The following is a 19,584-nucleotide window of genomic DNA, read 5'->3' on the forward strand; positions in this document are numbered from 1 at the left end:
CATTAAACGTGTCTTGCCTACGCGGGGTCCGACGGCCAGTCTTTGTCGCGATGTTAAAAAGAAGTTGCCAGGTATACCATAGTTGTTTCTGTTGCTGCTGTTGTTGTTGGGGCGGTTGTTGAAGACCAGTGAGTTCGAGTCGTGGGACTACTCAAACGGTAACTATTTATCGCGAGCATTGCTCACTGGGCTCCGCCGAGGGTGTCCCCTGGTTAGGATCGTAAAACGGGTAGGATTTCGTTGTTATTAAGCCGTTGGCCAGTGTTAGAGGAAGATTTGGCGGTTGTTTGGTGTTGCGAGTGGCGAGGAGAGGGTGAGGCCTGTTGGGTCTTGTAGAAATGATGCCGAAAGTAGGACTTCATTTTAACGTAGCTTCCGGCTCTGCATAAGGGATCTGATGTGATGCATGGACTGCTGAAGAGAAAACCCTCGTAACCGAGCTTGTTTCGTTCGAGTCCGCCATCCTGAACGGATCGGACGCTGAGGCCCTCATCATCAACAGAAACAAACTCAACCATGGAACCACCAGAGTAATCCTACTTTCAATCACCTTCTTACTAACTCTAGAGACGCTACCTTAAAGTTTGTAGTAGATCTCGATGTGGATATGAAGGTGGTATGAACATCCACGCTATTATGCCAGAGTATCTACCAATTTATACCTTCACGACCAAATGTCAAAAGAGGAGGAATAATACGACCACTCTATGCCAGTAAGCCACCTCACGCGAGACGAACTCGGTACCCACTGAGGTATAGCACAACCCCATCTACCCTCCGCTATCATATCCTACGCTCTCAGCGGTCGCTGGCGCCTATCTTCCGCCGCTGACCAACCCTGGCATTCTATCTCTTTTGTTCCGAAGCTAGAGATAAATTCTCGGATACCGGTGACCTAATCCCACTTATGAGTTCATCTATGCAAATGCAAAAGCAACGATAATCCAGAACACAGAACACTAACACCTCGCGGCGAAGCTCCCCAGGTTCGATTTGTCAAAACAGTGACAAGCCAGAATAACTATCGGCTGATAGATGCTCGTGATTGATTGAATGAGCTATCATGATCCATGATGCGTATCAGGTCAGGTCAGGCAGCCCTGTGTGTTCTACATTGGAGTTCTTTCAAGCCTTTGGCGTAAGTATCCGCGGTGCAGTCGCAGATATATTTCGTCTCTGACGTTAAAGAACATGGCTTTGTGATGTCGGTCGTAGTAGTATTTCATGGAAGTGGAAGCCAAAGAGAGGGCATCATGAGCCTCGAATCTGGTGGCCGGCAGATCCAACAAGTCTGGCACATCACACTCACAAATGGTAGCAGCTAGAGTTCTGGTAAGCAGCTTGTTTTGAGAGCGCCCTAGCTACTACCAGCGGTTAATTCACTCTCAGGTATTTAGGTATGGAAGTGACGAGAACGAATGATCGTAGTAGATGTTAACGATCAGGTGATATTGCCGAGTTCAAAACTATCGAAATGATCATGAAGAGAGCTCGGAGTCAGCTGGGTGCCGCCTAAGGCAGAGTCCGATTCTGTTTGATGTCCTTCAGAAGTGCATTGCCTACAGTTTAGCTCTTTCGAAAGTAGTGTTAGGAGCGGCGGTAAAGATGGCGATGAGATTCGCAAGTTGATCCAGCTTCTTGTCAAGTCCTTCAGCTTTTTCCAGCGTCTTGTCAAGTTTGGCGCCAAAAGATTGACCGAATTCTTGCAGCTGTTTGTCAAGTCCTTCAAATTTTTCCATCGTCTTGCCAAGGCTAGCGTCAATTACTTTGACGGTTTCCATTGTCTTGCCAAGGTTGGCGTCGATTCCTTTCACTGTTTCCCGCGTCTTTCCAAGGTTGGCTTCAACACCTTGAAGGGTGTCGTCAAGGGACTGTAGGGAAAGGCGCACGGTAGTTTCGCGCACGGGATCGCTTGTGGTAGGCATTTTGGTTGATGGAGGTTGAGAGTGTGTGAAGCTGAACATTCTTAGGGTAGAGCGCAACTATCTTCCCGTTTGTTGTCCGATCACACGCATTTTATACTCAGTTGAAACCTTATATTAGGGCAAGGCAAAGTAAAGACAAAGGTCTTGTGTCAACATTCGAGTCATATTGTTTGAAAAGTGTAATTAATGATGGAAAGCTTATCCTCTGGTTGCCCAATTGCCTGCCTGTCATTATAAAACATGCTTCGAAATGCTGCCTCCGTGGTGCTTTTTGTGGTCTGCTAGTGACACATCTGGTGATACGATGCCCGGCAATGCGCACTTAATAATACAACACTTCTGATCACACGAAATATCATTTGACAGTTATCTTTTATGGTGAACCTTATCCTCATCAAGGTCCGAACCAAGGTTTTCGAGAGTCATCGCCTCAGTACTGAGATGGCGAGCGCTGTGGCATCAGAACAGTTGGTCTTAAATGATGAAGGCTTCAAACGACTCAAGAAGGCGATGAGGTCGAATGCTCGAGGGTGGAAACACCTGATGACCGCCCAGCAGTTCTCAAACCACTCAATGCTTATCGACCTCCGGCTGGAGAAACAAGCTCTCGAGATGACGATGCGCCGATACCGCATAGTCGGTGTCCTTGAGCAAGGAGATGAGGTTCCAACATACCATCGCCGTCAGATGAAAGGAGCGCTTGAGCACAGACAAGATCCGGTTCTCTGAGCGGACAATTGTCGTCAATCGGCTCAAGAATCGATATCTGATCGTCTGAGTCGATAAAAGCCCGACCTAATTCTCTTTTCAAGGCTCAGAGCTCCAAGATAAAGCAGCCTGAATGTTAGTCTAAGCTAGCATGAAGTGACTACATTATTTCTCCTCTTGGACTCTCGACAGCCAATTCATCTGATAGCCTGATCAAGCTCAGATACATCGGTCTCTACGTTCAAGAACAAACGCAAACCAGATATCACCATCGAATATAATGAACGGTTTAGACTAATTGTCGTCAACCAAGCGTTTGAGATCAACTCTCTGAATGTCATAGCTGCAAGTTTGCTCAGGAGTTTGGACTATGACGATGAGCGCGCACAAAGAGGCAGCCTAGAGGAATCGGATTTACCACCAGAGAGACCTGTCCAACCTGGGCTCATTGATCAACATGAAGTTTCCTAAATACATCGAAATCCACCTGATCACCACTAATGAAACCCTAGTGATACCAAAGGAATCAAGGCTGATACGCCCTACTGAGCAGCAGAATGATGATCCTCGGGCGACAAAGTAAGTAGCCTAAGTGCTAGTCTGAATTGGCATGAAGTAACCATATTATTTCGTCGTCTGTTCAGCTGTTACTACCATCCTGATCGCCAACCAATAACGCTATATCCGCCCAGTTACCGTGGTGAGTCCGCCACATATCGTAGTTAGTTCGCCAAGCCTCCCTCGGGCAAAAAAAAACAAAAAGGATGCCTGATCGAGGCTAAACGTCGTGCATGCTTCTAGAAAACTACTGCACAGCCTCGTAGACGGTCTGTGACGAGAGGCAATGCTTGTGATCGGAGATGGGATGTGTTTTTGACGATGCCAAGGGGTCTAGAGTAAAGGAGAGGAATATGAGAGGTTTATCGGAGACTTCCTAATAAGATTGCTTCCCCACGTGCTTATTCTTGCACAGCCGCATCAAACTCTGTTCTCTCTTGAGGATATTTCTCTTCTGCGAGATATTAAGTCTTTTCGATAGCGGACTTTTGTAATTCAGCCCTCGTCTAAGAGTCGGTGACTCCTATTTTAAGATGCATTCCAGAATGTAGGACAATTCTATTCAGCTATCAGCCACACACAGGCGGACTTTGAGCGTATTGAAAGTGCAATCTGCCTCAGTGACAGCCTTGCTCCACCCACTTCAAGGGTCTGCACCAATCAGAGATGATAGTCTTATGCACTGCAAGCTTAAGTGCGCTAAGCTTAATACGCCCATGCCAAGCAAGGGTCCTGCTATGTCACTGACCCATGCCTTTCTGCACAGGCTCTGCACAGGCATGTTTTACCCTACCCAGACAATGGGTTATGAGCATCATACAGAGGTCAATTCAGTGGATCACCAAGGCTGAGTAAAATGGACTCTCATCACTGTTCAAGTCCGGTGATGAGAGAGGTAAATGCTCAGTGGCCAATTCATCTAAACCACAGCCGTAGGGCTGCTCAATCGAGAATGCAAAAAGTATCTGTACCGATTCGGTCATGTACTAGATTGGTTTCGGAACGTCATGGCACTAGAGTGAGGTGCTGTGCCTTGTCTCCAGACTCCCCAGTTTGTGATGGAGGTTGGGTCCGTCATTTCACTTCTCAGCTGTCAGCGCCAAAAACGCCCGGCCCAACAGTTATGACACAAGGGTTTTTAATCCTGTAGACCGGTATACATAAAGACACGATTGTCCCACGTTTGTTTCGCTCTCTCTTTTTCTGTTTGTCCATCACAAGGATTCAGCTCTTGAAAACGAATTACCTAAACCGGCCTCACTGTGACCTCAGCCAAGACATCACTCGTCCTTGCTCTTAGTGGCTGATCACATCACCCCCAATCCTTCTGGAAGCTCAAGCGCTACATCATTGATTTTATCCGCTATTCGCCCCTGCTCTGGGCCATCATCATTCATCGATCATACATTCGACCTTGTGATCTTTTCGTCACAGCTTTTTGCTTAGTCGACGCATTGATCAATCCCTGACGCCTGGTGGATCCCCGTACCCAAAAGATCCCCGTCATCAATCTTACAAACCATCATCTCGGGTATTAAACCTTGGAACTGCCCACTTGGAAGTTCCTTACCCCATTCAAACTCGAACGAACTTTTTTGTTTTATCGTCAACGTTTGGATTATTAGAAACAAGACTTGTCAATCGTCTTGATTTGTACACACGACAACTTTTTGTTAGAAACGATCTACCTACGAATAGTCACAAAATGAGAATCGATCTCGCAGTCGTGTTATTCACGCTCTTCTCCTCGGCGGTCGCTCAGGCCATCGACGGACCCCGTCACATCAAGCGCGTCGATTCAACCCCCAACACCGACGAGCACGAGCTGTTCAAGCGTCGTGGCGGCGGTGGAGGTGGCGGTCGCGGAGGCGGTGGTGGAAGTAGAGGTGGGAGTTCCCGTGGAGGCAGCAGCGGCAGTCGCGGCGGCTCAAGTAGCAGCGGCGGCAGTCGTGGTAGTTCATCAGGATCAGGCTCATCTCGTTCAGGTTCAGGCTCAGGCTCAGGTTCCGGTTCACGAGGCGGCGGCGGCTCCGGCGGCGGTGGTCGTGTTCCCGCCCGCGGTCCCCAGCCCAGCTATGCCGGCGGTCGATACCCCGGTGGTGCGGCAAGGCCCTACTCTTCCGGAAGTAGATCTCCCGGCGGCATCTTGCCTTTTGCTCTAGTCGGTGGTGCTCTGGCTTTCTGGCCCGGTGTTTGGCTGTACGGCGCGTACATGTACCCCTACAACCACCACTACCGATACTACAACGAGACAAGTGAAGAGGAGGAGGAGCGCCCTATTCTTTGCGCATGCTCGAGGGAAGCATCTTGCGGATGCGACGAGGACGATAATAAGAACGCCACTGAACTCTACGACCAGCTTATCGGAAACGGTAGTTACGAAGCTCTCAACAAGTCTATCGTCGACGTTGCAGAGGTTAACGGCACAACGACAATCCTGATCAACGGTACCCTCCCCGAGGATACTCAACTTCCCGAAGATGGAGATTCCTCCGATAGCGCTGCAGCCCGAACAATGATCGAGGCTATGGGTTACTGGCCCGCCGCAGCAGCCGTCATGGCAGCTGTTTTTGTCGCTTAATAATTGTCTAATGACATTGTGTGTATAACCTTCTTGTATGCTTACGACTTTACATGTTTACGACTTCTTGGGAGGATAATGAGTTACTTTTGGGATCTACGGCGTTCTGGCGGCGTTGATACCCGTTGAAATTGGGTGGTCTTTTTGTATTTTCTAGAGGGCGACTTATAAATTTGTTGCTCATTCTTTCATTGCGATACCAACATACACTGTCTCACTAATGCGCCTAGAGAGTCGCTTAGAAATAAAAACTGTTCAATCTTACTATGAACCTTTGTAATTGTGATTTGATGTGCTTTGCCGCACTATAATTTACCTCCAATGATAACCGACACATCGTTACAATTGTCATGCCACATCACGACCTAATCTAGCTCAATGCATTGTATGGTGCCACGATACAATAACAAAATATGATAATGTCTACCCTTCATAAGTTCATAGTGACGATTCTTATGATATGAAAGTTGGGGGCCAAAAATATGGTGGCGGAAAAAATGTAGATCTCTGCAAGGCTGCCCTGTTTAACACCACCCAATTAGGTATTGCCCGTATGATTGCATTTTGCTTCTGCGTCATGTCGCTCTAAACTCCGGGTTCCAGTTTCCTTGCTGCATAATGTATCCAGCGAGAGGTTGGAATCGCAATGCTGACCATTTTCGCTTAGGGTCGCTCCATGGACACCAATTTCAGAAGGGATTGACAAGACAACAATTGGACAACAACTGTAGGACTTTTAACCTCGCATATAGCAGTGAGGTAATCTCACATTGAACATATGCAAAAGAAGCAGTGCCTGCCAAGTTTTGAGGCTAATGGTGCTGGGCGCTGTTGTACAAACCCGTCAACGTGCATGAGCTTATTCTTGACATAATTGTCACGTTTTTGAGAAAGAATTAACTGTGACGCAGTTCGCAAGGCTGACAGAGACAATTGAAGCATGAGAGCAAGTCATCGTGCTCAAAATCTAGTGTTGATGAACGTGATACTCATAGATAGTATGATATTAAGATCCTAATGATCCGCGTCGAAGTTCTATGTACCCAAGTCTAATAGCAAATCTCTATCCTCTATCCAACTTTTCATACAATTACAATTTCGATAAATCCACCTCAAACATAACCTGCAATTACTCCTTCTTCCCCTTGCCCTTCTTAGGCACTCTGAAAGTCCAGTAAATGCCAAAAGCAGCCAAAACATTAAACACACAGAAAGCCCACAAGATTCCAAAGTCCCTCCATCTGTTTCCATAGCTCATACTCTTATCCTCCAAAAACCGGTTGGTGTCGGAGATCGGACAGTACTGACACTCGCTCGCGCCGCTCGAAGCGAGATATCCGCCCATTTCAGAGATGTAGCTCTTCATGTACTCTCCACAGGTTGATCCGTTGGGCGCACTGAAAGTGATTAATTCGTTGGATTCGCAGCCTGCGTTGGCGTTGGCCATGGATGTACCCATTAGACCTTCTACCACGTAAGTAAACGGCGAGGCGCGGTACATGAAAACCCAGAAACCGGGGAGTTCTTCTGGTGTAGCGAGAATGCTAGAAGAAAGTTAATTATATGTCGTAGATCGTGAGATAATGGTGACTTACCCGCAGAATGAAAACATCATGATCATGAGCAAAGTGACAAGTCCGCCCGCAACTTCCGCAGTATCGAATCCCGCAATAATCATATGCGCAAACGTACTCGTGAACATGAAAAACATCCACACAAACAAAAACACAGTGACATTACGAGAATGCGTCGCATCGGTCTCGTAACCGTTGCGGTACATACCAGTTGGGAAATACCAGCAGATAAACGAAGCCACAGCCATAAGCTATTTCATGTTAGTACCCTGTCTCACAGATGAGAGATGTGCTTACCGAGTTCCATGCAAGCTCTACCAAGACTGTCGATACCATGAATGCTTTCCAAGAGTATGTTTTCGAAGGTCGTTCGCGCGCTTCGTACATGGTGCGTTGAGCGACGTAGTCGGGGAGCATTTGCTGGACGACTTGGGTGAAGATTGTGAGGAAGATGAGAATGCCGAACATTTGATTCTGAAGACCTCGCTCAGTGTTCTCTCCGTTGAGGAACGAAAGACCGATGAATAATGACTATTCTTCGTGTTAGTATATGGACTTATGAAGCATTGAAAGGTACTTACTGCTCCGGCAGACAGGATCACCTTGGAGTAGATGTATCCAGGACTTCTCCAGTATTGCTGAAACAAACGCTTGGTAACTTGCCAGTACTGCATAGAAGATGTAGCAGCAAACTCCTTGTAAATCACACCATCGTCTGCCTTAGCGCGAGCGTTTCCTTCTACAGCAAGTCTCTCAAGCTCCTGCTGAACAAGTTCACGCTCCCTCGAGTGACTCCAAACTTCAGGCCAGTCGACTTCCGTGTGTGCACCAGGCGCGGCACCAATGACCTCAAGCATATACTCAGCAGGGTTGACACCAGCTGGACACTGTGGGCCACCATTGCGAACAAAGTAATCCACCAGAACCTTGGAGTTCTTGCCGATGTCACCAAAGTAGATCGTCTTGCCGCGAGAAAGCAGGAGAAGACGGTCGAAGCGCTGGAATAGCATGGCAGAAGGTTGATGAATGGTGCAAAGAATAGCTTGGCCGTTGTTGGTCAACTTCTGCATCAGGTTGCAGATGGACCAACTGGTCTGACTATCAAGTCCAGACGTAGGCTCATCCAAGAACAGTAATAGCTGCGGTCTCGCAGCCAGCTCAACTCCGATGGTAAGTCGCTTTCGTTGTTCCACGTTGAGACCTTCGCCTGGCACACCGATGATAGCGTCAGAGTACTCCTGCATATCCAGAAGATTAATCACGGTGTCTACATAGTCGAGCTTCTCCTGGCGTGTGTAGTGGGCTGGCTGTCGAAGGAGAGCACTGAAGTTGAGGGCCTCGCGGACTGTTGAAGTGTGGACGTGGAGGTCTTGCTGTTGGACGTAGCCGGTTTTGCGCTGGAAGGATTCGTCGCGAAGGGCACCGTCGACGAGCATTTCGCCTGTTACTACACCCATTGTGACTCGACTTGCTAGAACATCCAACAAAGTAGTCTTGCCGGCACCTGAGGATCCCTGCTAAAGGTTAGTGTTTGTAAACACACAACGATGAATGACTTACCATTAGCGCAGTGAGAGTTCCTGGCTTCACCCAACCATCAACGTGGTCCAAGATGCGACGAGTTTCTCCCTTAATCTTGACATCATAGCAGACGTTCTTCCAGTGGAATACAGAAGTCTGCTCCTCCACATCTGTGACTTCCTCGGTAGCTTCATTGCCACTTGCGAGCTGTGTACCACCAACAGCACCAGATTCTTCGTCGCCTGAACCCTTGGTAGCATGCTTCTTCATCTCCTGACGTGTAAACACAAGGACCTCGCCCTTGGACCGCTCAGAAGCGATGGTCTCGGTAGCAATCAAGTGCAAGCCCATGAACAGAAGCGTGAAACCGACAACAGCGGCAAAGTTGCGCCACTTGTGCGAGTCGAGGTAGCCGTAAGCCGAGGACAGGTATGCAGAACCTCGTACGAAGCTCTCTCCAGGTACAGAACCTTGAACCGCACAAGCTTGCGAGGATGATGAGATGTCAGAGTACTCAGGACCGCGGGGTACAAAGTCAGAGCAGGAATACTGGTTCCCTCCAAATTCGTTTATGAAGAGAGCTTCGAGGCCGTAGTAGGTTGGATTAATCCAGCGGATCCATCCGAGCCAAACAGGCATGTACTGCGGTGGAATAGCGTAGCCGGTGTAAAGAGCGATGACTAGCAACATGATAGATGCACGAGCTAAAGCCGCGGCAATAGTCTTGGTGAGAGATGCGATGAGTCGGAAAAGCATTGAGAAACTCAGCGTCGTAATGAAAGAGACCAAGAGGAAGAAAAAGTAGTGTCCAGCATCCCGACGAAGATTGCCCATAAGGTACATGGTCGTATTGATCATGATGGCATTGAATATCTTGTACGGCAAGTCCACAACCATGGACGACAAGGCTTCAGCGCTTGGGTGGTACAGAGCATATCGAGCGTGTTTTTCGACAATGTTTCGTTTGGCGTAGAGGGTCATGATCTCCAAGACGTTGTTGTAAGCGTTCATCAGAAGGATAAAGAAGATGTATAGGCCACGCTTATTCAAGGCGGAAGTATCTTCGGGTAAGTTGTAGAATATACTGCTGATAACAAGAGACTCGACAAGATTGCACAGCAAAAGCGTGATGGTCACGCTGGGATCAGCTTTGAGCATGACCCAGCTCCTTCCCAGAGTGAGGTTCATCTGCTCAATGTACGAAAGTGTAAACGGAGACTTGATGCGCTGAGACTTGGCCTGATCTCGTTTTCGTGAGTCGACGAATTTCTCGAGGTGTTCGCCGTCGAAGGGATGGCGGGTGAGATACTCGTTCATTTCTGAGAGGAGATGTTGACGGTGCAGACTGTCTTTCCAGGCTTGGGCAAATTCATCGGGTGATCGAGGTGCTTTGGATTCAAAGCCTTCGCGGATGATTCGTTCTTGGTGGCTTGTCATCGAGGTGAGGAAATCGGCTGTGGTTTGTTGTTCAGGGCAGACGAAGCCTAATCCTTCGAAGTAGGCCTTTGCCTCGCCTGTTCTTCCAAAGAAGATCTGCCGTCCTTGGTACAGAACTAGGACCTTGTCGAATACCTGCAACAGTTAGTTCAAATCCCTCCATAGCATTTATGGTACTAACCTCGTAGGCATCCTGCGAGGCCTGGTAAATAGCAACAGCAGAAGTACAACCCATAACATCAGCCTGCGTTCTCAAAGTCCGACAGAATTCCAACGCATTAGCGCTATCGAGACCTCTCGTGCTGTTATCCCAGCATTGAAGTGGTGAATAGCTTAAAGCTGCTTCAGCGATGGTCACACGCTTCCTCTCGCCTCCACTAACACCTCGCACAAAGTCATCTCCCACGCGGGTATTCTTGGTATGCGAAATACCAAACATCGCCATCGTGACATCTCGTAGATGCTCCGCGTATTCATGACGAGTAATACCCTCGGGGATATTCTTAGGACATCGCGCTCGAGCTGCGAAGTAAAGCGTATCGCCAACTGTCAGATGCGCAAAGTGATGGTCAACTTCAGCTGTGTAGATAGCTTCACCCCGGAACGCCGTTCGCATTTCTTCAGGACGAATACCGGAGTAGTTGAGCTCGGAGCCATTGTCGATGTGGAAGCCGTGGGTGTCTCCGGCGATGGTCTTGAGAAAGGTTGAACAGCCTGAGCCGGGAGGACCAAGCACAGCCAGCATCTCACCGCTGTGCACTACACCCTCGAGATTCTGCAAGATATCAACTCGTCGTTGCTTATTGTTCAGTAATCTCTTGACCATATTCCCCGCTTCAAGAAAGACATTTCCAACACTCTTCTGAAAATCAGTATCAGAGCCAAATCCAAAGACGTTCAAGTTCTGAAAAGCAAAGCCGGTTGTCCTCGGAGGGTTTCCCTCAGAGGTATCAGTTCGAAGCTCATAGAAGGCTTTTGCCCATTTCTTCGCGTTAAAGCTTGGGCTGCTGGGGTTCAAAGGTCCGTCTGCTTGGGGGAAGAGAGTTCCTGGTGCTGCGCTGGATCGCTTGGTGAGTTGGCGAGCAAGTTGCATTACCTCATCTGAGTGAGGCTCTGGTTCACCATCGCTCCAGGGAACTTCAGTGTTTCCGTCGATGTTCTTCTCGGTGTATGCGTGGGTTGAGCATGTTGAGCCGACGTCGTTTTGGTAGAATGGCTTGGGGGTACCAGCCCCAGAGCTGGGCTGGGAGCTGGATGCCATTGTGAAGTATTCAAGGTCTCAAATTAATTGATAGCAGGTGATTGTTTTGTGCTTGTAGTAGAAGAAGATATGAACATTAGATAGAACAAGTAAGACTGCGGAAGAGACTTCAAGCAAGTCAGTTGTGAGAGAGCACAGTTTGCTTCAACACGCCTCTCTCAGTCTGGGATCAAAGTATTTATTAAAGTCCAAGTCCCCGGGACAAAGAGATCTTCTCCATGCCTGCATCATCTCAGCCCCATCTGTACTCTACAGTCCCTTGGCATTTTCCATTTACACAACTAATTAGTCTATTAAGTGGATTGAGGCTCTTCGGACTTTCGGACCCCGAATGTCCTCAGCGGGCCTTCGGACTTTTCTTCTCTTATAATTACTCTAATAGGTAAGTGGCGTCCCCTGCTTCCTTTGAGTCAAATCCCCAAAACCTGGACAATGGCCATCAAGAGTCCGTTCCTGCATTCTCGTTACCCCTGTGGCTGGGCACGGACAGGAATATTGATATTGTTCTCCTCCTAAACTTAATTTTATGTGCCGAAAGTCCTTTTCTCCATACATCATCGATCTTGAATGCGGGGGTAGATAACACCGAATCTCCGCTCCCCCATCGAACTTCTACTATTACTTCATAATCGGTTCCTGTCGGACTTTTACTTCGTTTATCTTTGAGGTTTTTCGACATTATGTCAGCCGCTGGCGTAAGCGCCTCAGATCAAATCAACCGTCTCTCTGTGAGCTTTCACCGTCTTGTCAACTTCAACGCATCTAACTTGACCCAAGTGTACAAGATGCAAAGAACGCAAGGTCCGCTGCAGCCGTGTTATGCCAACATGTACACGGTGCAAGAGCCAGGACCTTGAATGTGTGTATCCTGTTCGGGCAAAGAGGAGATCTGCGCGTCAATTGATCGATCCAGCCCTGTGAGTAGATATCAAACACCCATTGAGAATTAGTGACTAACACTTGTTTCAGCTCTTCGGATGGCCCAAATGCTGCTCTTAATACAATCCTTGATCGGCTGCAACGTCTCGAGGCGCAAACTGTTACTGGTGCAGCCATCCCAACTCCTTCTATTGGTGGCTCTGAAGCCTCTTCGTCACCTGTTGCATTCAGCACATCCAACGGCCATGAACCCAGTGCAGTGACACCTCGTAATGGCTCCAGTGTATTGACGCCCCAAAATGATAGTCGTATTATGGATGCTATGACTATACTGAAGGATGCAGTTGATCATGTTCAAGAATTGAGGAAACGGTCCTTTGGTCCCAGTGTCATAACCACTCCAATCAATATTCCCACGGATCTAGCCAAGAAATGGGTCGCAAGTAAGTACCTCCCCTCCAATCATTCAGGATTGACTAACCATTGTAGACTTCTTCGAGTACATGCCTGCTTGTATGTTTGTTAGCTTCGTTGACAGGCGTGTCCTCGAACTGCTCCCTGCGATCACCAATCTACCGCACATCCATGTTGACCCGGTAATGCTGGTGATATACTATAGCATTATGTATCACGGGTGCAGTCTAAGAGCGAGCAACATTACTTCGCATGATAGTCTTGCTTACATGAATGCAAGTTACTTGGGAGTTCTCCGTGCCGTGCCGAGTTGGGAGAGAGAAGCATCAGGAACAATGACAGATGTAATTGCCGCGCTGTACACAGTAAGTCTTAACTCCACATCCGCTTCATATCTTCTCACACGTCCTTAGAGTCGTGTGGCTGCTGAGTTCTTCGACTACGATCTCGCCTGGCGGTCCTTCAAATACGCATGCGAATACTGTCAAGTCCTCAACCTACATAAACTAGACTCAGACGAAAACAACACCTTTTTCAGCGATGCCACATGCGATGACGAAAGAAGAGGGTTCTGGGAAGTTATCCAGATCGATCTGTTCTACCGACTCATCCTCAACACACCTCCGGCCATCACTAATAATCCCTGGAAGGTCAACTTGCCCTGGTTAGACCTCGACTCCGGGACTGTTCCGCAGGGCATGCAGACAATTTCATTCCTGGCAAGCTCACGAGTCACTCTTCTCGTCGCTAGGTTCTTCGCTATGCTGGATGACCCAGCGAACGTGACCAAGTCTGATATTGTGAGCAAAACTGAGGATCTCTGTCGAGAAATGCAAGAGATTTTCGCTGAATGGCAACTGGTAAGTGTCTGCGCATTCTCTCATTTACGTTTTCTAACCTCGCACAAGAACGAATGGTTAGAAGCCGTTCAAGACAACGAAAAGGATATCTGGGTAGTAGCCGACGTCATATTAACAGGCTACACCTCCATAATCTACATGTTTCGCAAAATGGCTCTTCTCGACTCCAACTCCCCACGACCACCGACAACAGATCTAGACATTCCAGACTCTCCCATCGTCGAGGATGCAGCTCGACGACTTATCGCCGCACTCAACCGCTTATTAGTGATTTATCCTTATGGAGTTACAATGACAGCATTGTTTGGCGCATATCGATGTTTCGTCGCCTTTGCTTATCTGGCTAATACTATACTCCGGGCTGAAGATCCACGGGTTTATATAGCTGATATCAAGGCGCTTGAGAGGTTGAGCGACGTCTCGACGGAGCTTTGTAGGGGGAATGCGGATGTTGTGCCGTTGGTGAAGGCGATGCAGAATATCACGGCGGAAATCCGCAAGAAATTATAGAGGCTGGCTCAGGATAAGGCTTTGGCTTTCACATATATTTACCATCACGAAAGGCTTGTAGTAATAATTGTAAAAAATTTCAATAACGTGAATCTCTTCGAGTTATATCAACTCGAAGAGCAGCTAAGGCTTCCCAGGGAAATCTCCTTTGGCAGCATGTTCCGTCGCCCATTTCCAAGCATGCCTCTCAAGGTCATCCCACGTAATAGTTGGCCCATTGGCATAAACCTCCTCCTGTCCTTCATGGCTGTCGCACACTTTGTCTTGATTATGCACCCATTCTTGTTTGACTTGTTGGATCTCGAGGCAGTTGACGGTTTGCTTGAGACGGTGTTGATGGCAGTGTTCTTTGAGGCCTAGGGTGTAGCAGTTGCATTTGAAGAGGAAGACTTCCCAATGGCACATCTTGATGGTTGTTTGTTTGACGGATATGGAGATGGTAAATCAGAGAGAATAATCGGCGAAATATTCGCGAGTCTAGATCGAGTTTGGATTCGGTAGTTGGTATAAGCGAACAGAAAGGAGATCTCATCTAAAGGAGCCATCTTTATACCTTTGAGGCTTCACTGGACTTTCTTGTTTGTTATGGAGCTCATTATATGCCGAACATTGTACAGTATCGTGGTTTGCTAATTGGACACGTGGGAGGGTTGAGGTTTGTCGACACTTGATATCTTTGACTGCAAACTCCTATATCTGCGGTCTTTTCTGGCATCGTAAGACTTGATACAACGTTTCTTATCTTTTTGTTTATACTTTATCTTTCAAATGTTAGCCATGGTTGGCCTTGGGCATGAATTGTTGAAAGACTTATGTGACTACTCAGGGACACGACAACTTTGCAAACTCTCCACTCTAGAGTCTCGTGATGTCACTTTTTGCCATTATAACATATCGTAGCTCGAATGGTACTTCCTTACCTATAATTACCATGTTGTTATGGTCGCTTTGATTCCTGGTAGGCTAATGCCTGATGAGCATTGCGACTTCTGTACGATCTTGGTGCTACTCTTCTAAGCATGACAGAAGATATTTTTTTTTGTATGGTAAAGTCAGAGACTACTGAATGTTGGATGCTTGGAGTGAACTATCTGGTTCTTGAGATCTCGACATGGAATACAGTTGTTTGTGTCATTCGAGAGTTGCCACCAACTGATGGATTCCACCGGTGTGACATTTGCGAAACCCATGGGGAGATTCTAGCTAAATGGTTTCGTTAAAAATACTGAAATCAATACGAGCCTAGTAAACACGTAAACACTTATCTTGTGAAAGAGCAACAATTGAACTTACACCGTTAAGTAACATCAATCACTTGTTGAATGGCAGCTCTGAAATCGCCTACCCTAAGCTTACCACCACATCGCTCTCTACGAGGTCCTGATTGTAAGACTCCTGCCTATGCATATGAACAATCATGAAACAATAAACCTGACTGCATCTTGAAACCCAATTGAGCAGGTATCGAGATGATCTAGAATTGAATATTAATTAATACATAGTGGTTGAAGAAGTGTCTCCACCTTTAAACCAAGGAACGAGTGATAGCCTCCCTAATTGAACTTTTTTTCAGGGGCTTCCCCTTGAGCTATACCCCCTGCAGACAAGCTAAGCCCCATGCCTCGGATCGATGTTCCAGGTCTGGTCCCTTTTTCTCAACACCACTTCACTTTCCACCCCACGAAAGGCGAAGGCCACGACATCTCCAATTTCTTACACGTGCGACATTTGTATCTCTCTTCCTTTTTACACACTCTTTTTTGTGCCTGTTCGATCGTGTTAATTGGCTTCAATCCTTCGTCTATCCAAACTTTAAACCCGCCATGACCTGAGCAGCTCGTCGCATTCATACCGCCGCCATCATGGGTCCCCTAGCTTTCCTCAGCAAGCTCTACGACCATGACACCCTCGACACCCGCTTTACCACGTCCTCTTCTACTCCCTACCAGAACGTTATCGAAGCGCGATTGGATCCTAGTATAAAGAAGGAGTCTGCTTCTAAGGAGAAGAGCAGAGCGCAACCGTCGAAATGGAATACTCCCGAGTTCTACCTTTACTACGTTGTCTTTGCCTTTGTCATTCCGTATATGTTCTGGATCACATATGATGTTTCGCGAGGTATATTCTGGCTAGTTCGTATCTGGCAATCCAATAGCTAATATCTGTTAGAATCCGACCCCCGATACCCCAAGTTCCAGAAATGGCTATCTCCTGGCTGGATTCCAGGACGCCAGATCGACATTTCCGATTCGCAATATGGTTCATTCCGTGAGAACTTGCCCTACATGGGCTCCCTTCTTCTTTTCCATCCGCTATTGAGGAAAGCCTGGAACAAGTTCAACCCAGTCCCCGAAAGAAGCCAAGGAGGACGCTACCGACTCGATCAACGAGCATCTTTCGATTTCCTGTTCGCATTCATATTCCTGTTCGTTCTGCACGGCCTCTCAGCGTTCAAGATCTTCTTCATCCTCTGGCTCAACTTCCAGCTGGCCACCAGGCTTCCGCGACGATATGTCCCGGCTGCTACCTGGATTTTCAATATCGCGATCCTATTTGCCAACGAGTTGACTGAGGGATGGAGGTTCCGGGTCATGTTTAGCTATATCTCACCCCCAGTCATGGGCTGGTATAAGGGTAGGGAGAGGTTGCTGAACTCGGACCTGATGAACTTTGGAGCCAGGATGGATGGTACTTTCCAAGGAATTCTGGCACGGTGGGAGGTTCTCTTCAACATCACTATTCTACGCCTTGTTAGCTTCAACTTGGACTACTACTGGAGTATCGACCGCGGTAACTCTAATGCGCTCGAGGTAAGTTATTTTCTTGTTTAGGTGTGGGGAATTATTTCTGATCATGCTCTGATGCTTAAAGAAGAAGCAACTGGATCCAGCAAACCTCTCCGAAAGAGATCGTGTCAGCATATCCGCTGAACCCCGAGACTTCACCTTCCGCAATTACGTGGGTTATGCCATTTATGCGCCTCTTTACTTGACAGGACCTATAATCACGTTTAATGACTACATCTCACAATCCAAGTACCGAGCTGCCAGCATTGAGACAAACCGTACTGTTCGATACGGTATTCGTTTTATTTTGGTGTTACTGTCCATGGAGGTAATTCTGCACTACGACTGGGTTAATGCAATCAGCAAGGGAAAGCCTGATTGGAGTTCTTACACAGCAGCACAACTATCTATGTTGTCATTCATGAACCTTCACATCATCTGGCTCAAGCTCCTGCTCCCCTGGCGAATGTTCCGACTTTGGTCATTGGTTGACGGAATTGACCCGCCTGAGAACATGGTACGATGTGTGAGCAATAACTACAGCACACAACTCTTCTGGCGAGCATGGCACCGCTCGTACAACCGATGGTTGATCAGGTACATTTACATACCCCTGGGAGGGTCATCGTTCCGCAACTGGCGAACTACCGCACGATCTATTATCACGTTCCTTATGGTATTTACCTTTGTGGCACTATGGCACGACATTCAGCTCCGTCTGCTGATTTGGGGCTGGTTGATTGTTTTGTTCATGGTACCTGAATGGACTGCTGCTGCTCTGTTCCCCAAGAGCAAGTGGGAGCATCGACCAACAGCGTACCGTATGCTGTGCTGCGTCGGAAGCGTGGGTAACGTTCTCATGATGATTTCCGCCAATTTGGTTGGTTTTGCTGTTGGATTAGATGGATTGCAGAGCATCATTCAGAGCATTCTGCATGACTGGTCAGGTATGTTTTGCTGACGAAGAACACTTGTGAGAGGATAACACTAACATCAGCAGGTCTCATTTTCCTCGTTACAGCTTGCTCTTGTCTATTTGTTGGTGTTCAGGTCATGTTTGAGATTCGTGAGTCTGAGAAGCGACGTGGAATTTTGGTCAAGTGTTAGAAGGAGTTGGAACGGCAGCATGGCAGCTGCTTCTGTCACAGGCAGACACCGTACATACATTGTGATACTGTTACAAGGATAAAACTATAGAAGGGGATCATGTGAATAGTCATGCAGTATGAAACGTAAAGCTTGAATTATGAAGCATTACTGTTTGCGAGCCCTGTGCCCCCCAACTCTTCTCTTTCATTAGTGATTAAGTGATTGACCATTACATTCTGACATCCTCCTCTAACAAAGGGTATCTCAAAAACGCTTCAGTATGCAAGAAATCCCCATGCATCACACTTGACACATTCAATGCTATCATAACGACAGACAGACTCAGTAGACCCTCTCCTGGGCCTCGTGCCTGTTTCCAGTGGCGTACTTGTTGCCAGAAGCCAACTCAACATCATTAGTGTCCGCGGGCTGACTGGCAAACTTGCCGTCCATACCGAGCTTGGTCTCCGTCAGCCAGCGGCGGACCCAGATGATACACCAGACAAGGCAGAAGATGATGATAATGGCGACTAAGATACCGAAAATGTATCCTGCAACAATGCCTCGTCCGCCAACATCATTGTGGTCGAGGAAATTATAGACATAGAACCCTTGGGTCGCAGCTGTGAGGTAGGCCAGGCCGAGGTAGAGAGCGAGAATGAAGATCAACCACACAATATGAATCCACGGCGGAGGGTTCGTTCGAGGAATAAAGATTTCGAAAAGAGCGAATAGACTGTTCAATCCATGCTGGCTGACATTACTCCAGGCATTGAACTGCGAGGGAAACCAAGGCCCCTTGTACAAAACAACCCAGTATACAATCGTAACGAGGAATGGGTATGTAACGATAGTCGAGTAGAATAGCGAATGAAGCGCCTGCAACGGCCGAGGAAAACTATCGAGCAGCGATCGGCCTCGAATGGCATACGTGACGGTGTGCAGCGCCGCGACGGCGAAATAGAAGGCGATGCCCCAGTATGTGAGAATGGTGAAGTAACTAAACGACCGCTCCACGTCCCTGCATCCGCCGAGGTCGTCGTGCGTACATTGCCAGCCGATGATAAAGAATCGCGTGACGAAGGCGTAAAGACTGATGAACGCGCGAGCAGCGAAGAGGAGCCAGGGATTCAAGAGCCAACTCGTCGCGAAGCGGCTCGATGGATCCCAGAGGTCGCTGCCGAAGCGGAAGAGGTTCTTTGGAGCCATCGCGGGCGCGTTGTAATCCGAGTGGAAATGAGGGGAGGGTATGTTGGTTGTCAAGATCTCAGGGCCCTGTTTCTGTTGCTTGGAGACCCTGGAGCTGTAGCTTTTTTTCTCGGTGAGCTGGCGATAGAGCCGTACTTAGTTTTCCCAACGGCTTGGCTCAGATTGGAGGACGTTTTGCCTGATTGGGCAGTGTTGCCAGGGAAAGCTATGACTTCAAATTGTATGGATTAAATTAAGGGTAAGGTTTTCTCCGATATCACCATTATGATAGT

At 47.8% G+C, this 19,584-nt stretch overlaps 5 protein-coding genes across 5 annotated transcripts; 3 read left to right on the forward strand and 2 right to left on the reverse strand.

Annotated features, from left to right (window-relative positions):
• Positions 1-4,694: 4,694 nt before the first annotated feature.
• Positions 4,695-6,034, forward strand: B0J16DRAFT_169065 (uncharacterized protein). The gene has a single exon (XM_046122377.1). The coding sequence runs from the start codon at positions 4,897-4,899 to the stop codon at positions 5,770-5,772; it is 876 nt and encodes a 291-aa protein (XP_045979913.1). The 5' UTR covers positions 4,695-4,896; the 3' UTR covers positions 5,773-6,034.
• An 867-nt stretch (positions 6,035-6,901) lies between these two features.
• B0J16DRAFT_308367 (ABC-2 type transporter-domain-containing protein) lies at positions 6,902-11,565 on the reverse strand (the record flags this gene model as incomplete). The annotated part of the gene is made up of 6 exons (XM_046124877.1): positions 6,902-7,316; positions 7,368-7,597; positions 7,644-7,877; positions 7,928-8,860; positions 8,907-10,439; positions 10,486-11,565. The coding sequence occupies 6 exons, from the start codon at positions 11,563-11,565 to the stop codon at positions 6,902-6,904; spliced, it is 4,425 nt and encodes a 1,474-aa protein (XP_045979914.1).
• A 440-nt stretch (positions 11,566-12,005) lies between these two features.
• B0J16DRAFT_417012 (uncharacterized protein) lies at positions 12,006-14,366 on the forward strand. The gene is made up of 6 exons (XM_046133650.1): positions 12,006-12,293; positions 12,343-12,482; positions 12,535-12,887; positions 12,934-13,223; positions 13,272-13,718; positions 13,767-14,366. The coding sequence occupies exons 1-6, from the start codon at positions 12,246-12,248 to the stop codon at positions 14,226-14,228; spliced, it is 1,740 nt and encodes a 579-aa protein (XP_045979915.1). The 5' UTR covers positions 12,006-12,245; the 3' UTR covers positions 14,229-14,366.
• A 1,533-nt stretch (positions 14,367-15,899) lies between these two features.
• Positions 15,900-18,283, forward strand: B0J16DRAFT_169090 (MBOAT, membrane-bound O-acyltransferase family-domain-containing protein). Its single transcript, XM_046122378.1, has 4 exons — positions 15,900-16,346; positions 16,398-17,038; positions 17,100-17,961; positions 18,015-18,283. Exons 1-4 carry the CDS (start codon positions 16,091-16,093, stop codon positions 18,119-18,121), a joined length of 1,866 nt encoding a protein of 621 aa, XP_045979916.1. The 5' UTR covers positions 15,900-16,090; the 3' UTR covers positions 18,122-18,283.
• B0J16DRAFT_169125 (uncharacterized protein) lies at positions 18,261-19,578 on the reverse strand. Its single transcript, XM_046122379.1, has one exon. The coding sequence runs from the start codon at positions 19,310-19,312 to the stop codon at positions 18,446-18,448; it is 867 nt and encodes a 288-aa protein (XP_045979917.1). The 5' UTR covers positions 19,313-19,578; the 3' UTR covers positions 18,261-18,445.
• Positions 19,579-19,584: the final 6 nt, after the last annotated feature.

Source organism: Fusarium flagelliforme (assembly GCF_020744385.1).
Source record: "Fusarium flagelliforme strain FIESC 12 MPI-CAGE-AA-0113 chromosome Unknown B0J16scaffold_6, whole genome shotgun sequence".
Lineage (NCBI taxonomy): Eukaryota > Fungi > Ascomycota > Sordariomycetes > Hypocreales > Nectriaceae > Fusarium > Fusarium flagelliforme.

Excerpts from the sequence above, each read along its gene's own strand:
- B0J16DRAFT_169125 (XM_046122379.1), bottom strand. The coding sequence starts at position 19,312 with ATGGCTCCAAAGAACCTCTTCCGCTTCGGCAGCGACCTCTGGGATCCA.
- B0J16DRAFT_169065 (XM_046122377.1), top strand. The coding sequence starts at position 4,897 with ATGAGAATCGATCTCGCAGTCGTGTTATTCACGCTCTTCTCCTCGGCG.
- B0J16DRAFT_417012 (XM_046133650.1), top strand. The coding sequence starts at position 12,246 with ATGTCAGCCGCTGGCGTAAGCGCCTCAGATCAAATCAACCGTCTCTCT. Across the intron at positions 12,483-12,534 it reads CAATTGATCGATCCAGCCCT|CTCTTCGGATGGCCCAAATG; the intron begins GTGAGTAGATAT and ends CACTTGTTTCAG. Across the intron at positions 13,224-13,271 it reads TAATTGCCGCGCTGTACACA|AGTCGTGTGGCTGCTGAGTT; the intron begins GTAAGTCTTAAC and ends ACACGTCCTTAG.
- B0J16DRAFT_169090 (XM_046122378.1), top strand. The coding sequence starts at position 16,091 with ATGGGTCCCCTAGCTTTCCTCAGCAAGCTCTACGACCATGACACCCTC. Across the intron at positions 16,347-16,397 it reads CACATATGATGTTTCGCGAG|AATCCGACCCCCGATACCCC; the intron begins GTATATTCTGGC and ends AATATCTGTTAG. Across the intron at positions 17,039-17,099 it reads GTAACTCTAATGCGCTCGAG|AAGAAGCAACTGGATCCAGC; the intron begins GTAAGTTATTTT and ends TGATGCTTAAAG.